Source organism: Pundamilia nyererei, unplaced genomic scaffold (assembly GCF_000239375.1).
Source record: "Pundamilia nyererei isolate P.nyererei 1_Seehausen unplaced genomic scaffold, PunNye1.0 scaffold00005, whole genome shotgun sequence".
Classification (NCBI taxonomy): domain Eukaryota; kingdom Metazoa; phylum Chordata; class Actinopteri; order Cichliformes; family Cichlidae; genus Pundamilia; species Pundamilia nyererei.
This window is the reverse complement of record NW_005187406.1, coordinates 6557561-6565455: the sequence shown is the minus strand read 5'-3', so window position 1 is coordinate 6565455 and position 7895 is coordinate 6557561. Positions and strand designations below refer to the sequence as shown.

The window sequence follows — 7895 nt, the reverse complement described above, 5'->3', positions numbered from 1 at the left end:
CCCTGTATAGCAGTTATTTAATTCACGTTTGCTTCTTTTGTTCAATTCACAAAGGCCACTTTTCTCTAACTCATTAATTCACTTTAAACAAAAACACATCAAACACCTGCTGGTGAGCTGAAGAGCACTCCCTCGTGGTTTGCGTGGAAAGATAAATGGGCGGAGCTGTTCTGTATAGGCCCTTTTGGATAACATGACGCTTCTGATACCTGAATCTTGTAACAGCTCCTGTAGTGTAAACACTACGCAGGGCTTCCCCCGCATGTCACTGCAAGTTCACACCATACAGGTTCGTGTGGACTCGTTTACTTGCACTTCACTGGATAGGCTATCCATCTTATCGTGAGCAGGAAAGAATCCGCCAGTAGGCCAAGGTCAGGCTTTCTCAGTACATAGGAAGAGAACAGAAGGGCTTAAGATCTAGTAATCAGATCCCCGGCTGGAGAAGGAGGAGTGACACCTGCAAGCAGGAGACTTAAGAAAGCTTTACAGCCCATACCTCACAAATGGTAAATGGTAAATGGCCTGCATTTGTATAGCGCTTTTCTAGTCCATAGGACCCCAAAGCGCTTTACACTACATTCAGTCATCCACCCATTCACACACACATTCACACACTGGCGATAGCAAGCTACATTGTAGCCACAACTGCCCTGGGGCGCACTGACAGAGGCGAGGCTGCCGGACACAGGCGCCACCGGGCCCTCTGACCACAAACTTACCTAACAGTAGTTAAGTCAGTGCTGCTGTTTGCAGAACAATTAAAAATGCCTTTACTACACACAAATCTCCCTTTCTTTCACTATCTCCAAAACAGAAAACAACACATCTTCTGTGTTATGAGCCAAAATAAAGCAGAGCTCTGTGCTTATGTTGACTCTGACGTCTATAATTTGACCAGAACTGACCTGCTGGAAATGCACTGCATGACTCTGGTATTTTAATCAGTTTTGACAAAAACATTAGCTTACACAGCTTAATCAGAGGTGCCACTAGCAGAATTCATATATTACTGAGTGGAAAAAAACTAAACTGAAGTTGGCTGTGTTGGTTCGTGGAACATCTGATGTGGTGTGCACATTTAAACACGGGATCCAAAGGGCTGAGACAATTAAGGATAATTTGGTGGACAAAAAGGGTGGATGGATTGACAGCTAGTTGTTTTTCAATAAAAGTTGCAAAAATTTTAAATTAAAATTTTTTAATTAATTACAGTGTGGAGTTACATATACTCCTGGGTGTGTTCAACAGATTGACAGGTGACAGGAATTGATGTATGCTGGTGGTTTTAACAGAGAACTTCACAGCTCAGTATCTCAGCATGACCAAACACTACAAATTTTAAACAACAGACTCGTGTGACTTTTTCCATCATTGTGGAACATTTTCATGCTGCAGTATTTTGTTTTGTTGTTTTGACCTTTCTTTACTTTTTTTTTTACAGTGTAAGAAAAAACTCTTGTTGTAAAGACAGTTGGGAGTAATGAACACTGTTTAAAAAAACCTTTCAGCCATAGGTAGCTTTCATAAATATTCAGAGGCAATAAAAGCCACCTAGCCACGCTGAAATGCCGTTGAGTGGGTTGCCATGACAACACCAGAAGCTGGTATGTGAAATCGTCATTTTGATTTCTGTTTATTTTCTTTTTGTTTATTTTATATTTGTGTACAATTATAGTGAAACACCACAAGATAATTTACAAGTTTATGGATGCATTTCTTTAAATAAATTTTTTCTGATAAAATTGTTGTCGAACAGTCCCCGCCTCCGTGAGTCACAGGAACCGGAAGTTGTGAGCGGGAGAGACAGAACGATAACACGGCAGACTTCAACAGTAGAATTATGCGCATTAACTTTGCTAAGCACTTACGTACTCTGTTAAAGGGAACACGTTTCTGAGATGGATGTCATATGTAAAATTGAAATGATTTTATTTCTCTCTGTTTTTCACGATGCTTCAGCATTGTGAGAGGAAAATAAACTGAAATGTGGACGTTAGTATGAAGCGTGTTTTTTTGACCAGAGTAGATACACTAGCAGTGTTTGATTCTGAGGTTAATTCTTAAGGCACAGAGGTGCATCTATTTTTATGTGGCGAACCAAATGTTGGCGTGGAGTGGATATTCTGAAGCAAAATCTAGGCTCTGATTGTTCACACACAGCAACACTGAGCAGCAGAGGAAATATTCAGGCATGCTCAGTAGCTGTACTTCTGCAAGGAGCCTGCTTTTTGGGCACTTATTTGGAATGTATTTGTTAAAGCTTTGATTCCTGTAAATAAGATAATAACTGCAATATTCAGTAAAAGTATTTTGACTTTCACTTTCCTTTCTTTGATTTGGCTCAGAATGCAGAAATCCGCAAATGAGCAGAGTGTAACTGCACAGAAGGGACGTTCAATTCATTTTTGTGTAGCTAACGCTGAATCACACCAGCAGTTGCTTCAAGCCGCTACGTACTTTAAGGTAAAGAGTATACTTGAGAAAATTCCACCAATCAGTTGGCCCCTTATGAGCAAGCACTTTGTTAGGATAAGAAGGAAAAACTCCCTTTTTACAGGAATAAATGTCAGGCAGAACCAGGCTCGGGGATGGGCATTCATCTGCTATGACTGTTTGGGGAGTGAGGGGAAAGAGAAAAGAAGAAAGCAAGAGCAAAGAGAGAGAAGGCAGAAATGTAACATTCTGTACTGATACAGAAACCACATGGCAGTGGTACTGAAACCACATCAGAGTACCACAGGAGCACCCACAGCAGTGTGAGCCTATAGTTGCATAACTAAGGGATGATTCAGGGATACCCAATTCAGCCAAAGCTGTATCAGACTGTTAGGTCCAAGTATGCACTGTGCACATAATTTAACTGATGCTGAACCACTCTTGATATACAGTACATGCATTAACGCAATCAGACGGACAAACTGATAAATAATGTGGTATGCTTCAGATCATGAACCATTTCTCTGGCCTTTTTTGTGTGTGTGTAATCAGTGCTTTGCAGCTTGTTCTAAATCCTCAGGAAGCATCTGTGGAGTTGGACAATGAAGCAATCACGCTTCAAACGAGTTTTATAAGAGAACATTTGAAGACATTATGTCTCAGGTGGTTTATACAGAGCTTGACATGTTTGCCAATAGCTGCATACTCCATCACAGGGCCATACATAGACATACATAAAGCTGAAACACTTTTCGAGATTGTCTACCTTTCAGTTCATTTAATTTCAGTTGTTTTATAGGAGGAACGACAACAGGAAGAACATCCTTTTAGCAAGAAGGCCTTCAACAGAACCAGGCTTAGGAAAGTGCTGCCATGTGCCATATCTGGTTGGAGATCAGAAGAAATGTGAGAATGACAGAATACTAGGACTCACTGATTTGACTTGGCCCATACATGAGCTTAAGGTCACAATACCTCAAACAGAGTTTATCTGTAGGACAGGAAAATGTATCTTATAATAACCTTTTAAGCATGTTGAACCAGTCCAAGAGGAAGTGTAACAGGTTTACGAGGTGGAAGGAAGATTTAAGGACTTTTATTTAAATACCTTTCCAGTCATACAGGTTTGAAGATATATTTGTTAGGTCTGGTCCTACTGTATGTTCTCTTTAAGTGCATGTGTCCATATGTAACCAAGCATCACCGTCACAGAGCTGTGCCCTCCAGCACACATCCGTTTTCTGAAATACACCATTACTTGAGGCTGCTTTTAAAAACAAGTGTTTATTTACCATTCATCAATTTCACATAAAAGGACTTAAATATTTTTTTAAACATCTCGGAGAGCTTGCTTTGTGTGGATTTAGGTTGTCTTCACTCTCTTCATCTAATAGCCTGATGTTGACATCAGAGCTCTGTGTGGGCCATACCATCTGTTGCAGGATAAGATTTTTATGACTCTTGCTGCATGTTTTCTAGTGGTTGTCATGCTGCAGAATGAATGCGGGACCAGTCTGGAGCACTTCACAATATGATCTCAGTGAAGATAATGTGAGCAACCCAAGCCCTCTTATCCTGGCCACAAAAAATCTAAGTCAAAACCTTTTTTTAAAAAAAACAAAAAAACAAACCATAACTACAAACTGTTATCGCGTGTAAACCCTAATGATCTGACTCGGAAGCTAAGCATTATTCAATACTGTCGAGTCATGTTGACTGTGCACGGTAAAAGTGAGACAGGGAGCAGCAAAAGGGGTGGAGCTCCGCAATATGTACAACCTTTTACTGTCACTAAATCCTCCCGCGAACTACTTCTCGAGCTGACTCTGGATGACTTCTCTCGTGGCAGTGCGGAAGTACCGGAGCAGTAACTGCGCGAGTCGGTCCACGCCGTGAAGAGAGAGGGGAGCGCGATACAGACACCCGAACCAACTCCGCTACAGTGCACTCGTATGTGTGGCATGTGACGGTTAGAGAGCGTCCAGTTACGAGAAGGAACAGGAAAGCAGGTCGTTTGGCTACAAAGAGCTCGACCTGTAGAAGGTGCACGCAGAGCTCTCCGGTGGTTCCCTGCCTCCCGCTGTGACCGAGATGGAGCGGTTGTGCGGACCAAAGCTTCCGTTCTGGGTGAGTACCCTTCTGCGCTCGGTGGTTTGTCATGAACATCGGGGTATACTGCAGAATACTCCACTACCCCGGTGTATATTTCGTTCACTACCAGGTGGTTTTGAACAGTGTTATGTCACCGGCTGCTCTTGTTTTCTTTCCGTCGCAGCTGTCTATAAATAAGCTTTTTCCCACCTAATAGCATTTACCGGTTTAATAAGCTCACAGTTAATGACACGGCGAACTGCGTGTTTTCGGTTTAGAGAAGTCGGTCACTCGTGCAAAAGAACACCTCATACATTGGATAAGTACCTGTCAACTTCTGTTTAATGGCTCTTGCGGCACTCCTTAGACATGTCGGGGTCTTTAAACTTCTCTAACAGTCCTTAAACAGTAGCAAGATGATCGAATGGGCAAGAGCTACTAAATAGCTTGCTACATTAGCCTCACTGGGAATAAAGGAGGGATAAACTCACAGTTAAGCATCAGCACTAATCATTTTCCCACTGGGAATATTTTGGTGACTGTTTTTTCCCCTTCTGCTGTTGATGATGCGACACTGAGGAAACTGAGGTCACGCTCGGTGTAGTGCGTCGTTTGTCTTATACTTGCAGGTTTAATGCTATAAAACATGATTGCAGCTCCTAATGTAAACACGGTTCAGAGTTTCATTTCCCCCGCTTTAATGTTAGGAATGCGGAGCGGGCAGAAGTGCAGACATTCTGTACTTAAGTAGAAGTACAGAATGTCTGTACTGTTAACAAAAATACTCCAGTAACAGTATAAATAATGATTCATCTTCTTTACTCAAGTAAAAGTGAAAAAATACAAGTTCTGAAATGTACACAAAATAAGAAAATAAAAGTAGCTCCTTAAAGAATATTTTTTCCAACTATTTGTACACAAAGATAATTGAACCTTGTGTTATATTAATAGTTGCCTGGAAAAAAAGTTGCCTGAATTTTAATTCTAATAAATACACTCAGTTTGAATCAGTAAGTGTAACACGAACAGAGAAAAAGAAGGAAATGTTATAAAAAAAGTGGCGTTTTTTTATGTTGCCTACATTGAAGGGGGGACTTTGCCTCTTAACAGGAAAATGCGTAGAGAAGAGGTTAAAGCAGTTTCAGCAGGTGGAGAACCCAATAAATCTGTTGTAGTGGCTCAGTGTGAGGAAAGGAATCACAACTCTCAATAATTTCTATTGAGAGCTCCGGTAGATTTTCTTAGTGTACAGGCTGTGATCAGCTGTGGGTTTACACACTTGAATTAAGCAGATGTTTCATGAGCTGTGCTGGTTGATTTCCATCGTCTACACTGACAGTACACTGTTTATAATGTCTTTATACCCAATAATTCTCAGCATCATCAGCTTAACTTCAGATTCTCCTCTGCTACACTTGATGTAACCTAACTCTGATCATGGAACCACAGCTGCTGCACACCAGTCACGCACTGATCCATCACAGTACAGCAAACTAACCTGTTTATCCTGTAGAAAAGAGTATTTCCACGCACAGTTTGTTCCAGTGTTGTGCCAAAAAGATAAATAGAAACACTGGCTCACTTTAACCTCTGACTATGGCACAGTTTTTTATGCCACATCCCTTGGTGATCAACACATGAACAGGATTGCCTTTCATGTGTTACGGTTCAGGCTTAAATCGGTTTAATGTTTGAAGGCCTGCAGTCACATGACAAAATAACTCCCCTCAAATTAAACCAAAAGTATTGAGTCTTGTTTTGAAAATCTGATTATTAGTATTTGTACTTTGTTACTTCCCACCTCTGTGAGAATGCAAACACCGCCTACAGAGTGTCATCATTTAGCTTTGACTACTATGACTGTCTCTGTTTGGGGAAGTCTGTTTTAAAGAAGTGACATTGCGGCAAATGAGTATTTCCCAGGGTGGGTGACGGTAATATGCTGCTCTCATGGAGGTTACAATGGTCACTTCATTGCAGAATGCAGATTCCAAAATGACCACATTGCAAGGTAACCGACAGCCACGCTCAGTAACACTAGATTTGCCTGGATGCTTTTTGTCCACATGTTCTTCTTAGTTATAGCCTGCCTGGCTTCCTGTGGTTGAAAGACCATTTACAATGTGCTGTTTTAATTTGAATATTTTGCAGCCATATTGTAAAGCATTAAACGAATAGCTTCTTAAGGCTTTAATTTCATGGTTTAGCCACAAATTGTGTATTGATGACCAACAGTTGCGCATATAAACATCGATCTGACCCGTTCAGATAAAAGGATTCTTTTTGTTTGTTCGCTTTTGGCGGGGTTGTCTGGCTGTTTAGTATGGATGTGTGCCAGCAACTGCTAAACGGCACAAAACGAAGAAGCTTTTTAACCAGCAGGTGCTGGACTGGTGGCTCAAGTCAGGTGTAGTTACACTAGATGCGATATACACACAAAGGAAGCTAGAGAAAGCCAAAGATGACCACAGACCAAAGATAATGAAAACTAATTTTAAAAAGAATAAAATCCAAAATTTTTGAATCTCACACAATGAGCTCCAAGTGAACATCAAATATCACATTTTGGCTTGAAACGGCCATTCTCAGCGTTTAGCACCTGATTGCTTCGTGATATTACTCAGCTGACCTGCATCTGGTTGGATCTCACATTAAGTGCCGGCTCGCTCTTGAGGCCTATTTGCCTATCCTATTTGCTGCTGTCTGCTTTAAACAGACCGACGGCAGTTGTAATCCCCTTGCACAGTGCAAGTCAGGTTAACTACTAAAGCCCCCGTTCACATATAAAGCGATTCGCTTGTAGATGTGCTTCTGTAGGCAGCCTTATAATTTGTCACCATGTGTGATCCTTCCATTCCAGCGATGGTCATTTCAATCATTCACTTTAAAGTTGGTAACAGTTCACCAGTTATTACTAAAGGTTATTTTGCCTATCGTCACTCCAAGTCATCGAACGTCATTGTCGTCCATGGTCACTAGTTGTCCCTTTAATTTCCTGAGTGTATGCCCCTTAGCACATGGGAGAGAGCTTTATTTGTTCCCTCACTGTTTGCAAAAGGTGTAGTGTGCACCTTTCCCCTTTAAATGATTGCTCAAACATGGCTGTAGTAAAATCAGCGTTTGCACTGCTCATTTCCTTGTCGGGTGATTTATGAATTAGCCTTTGTGTGAATGAGCGTGTACACAGCATTTATAAAAGGGAGTTTTGAAGTACTATGCGGGGGAATCTTTTGCTCTGAAACCTCACACTGGCAAGATTTGAATGGTAAAACAGCTGGCTTTGATGTTTGTTTCTGACCTGTTTACTTCTATCATAAAGCATATAACAGTTTATAGACAAGCCGCCCCTGTATTTAACATTTGTG

At 41.2% G+C, this 7895-nt stretch overlaps 1 protein-coding gene across 3 annotated transcripts in view; it reads left to right on the top strand.

Moving 5' to 3' along the window:
- Positions 1 to 4221: 4221 nt before the first annotated feature.
- The window catches only part of abcc3 (ATP-binding cassette, sub-family C (CFTR/MRP), member 3), a 54590-nt gene continuing 50916 nt past the window's right edge, over positions 4222 to 7895 (top strand). For 2 of the 3 annotated variants that reach the window (XM_005721899.1, XM_005721900.1), the window contains exon 1: positions 4224 to 4566. In XM_005721899.1, the coding sequence (XP_005721956.1) occupies positions 4531 to 4566 (36 nt within the window). In that variant the 5' untranslated portion in view covers positions 4224 to 4530. Of the gene's footprint in view, positions 4567 to 7895 lie in introns of all 3 variants that reach the window. The other variant, XM_013913404.1, reaches the window with a different exon arrangement.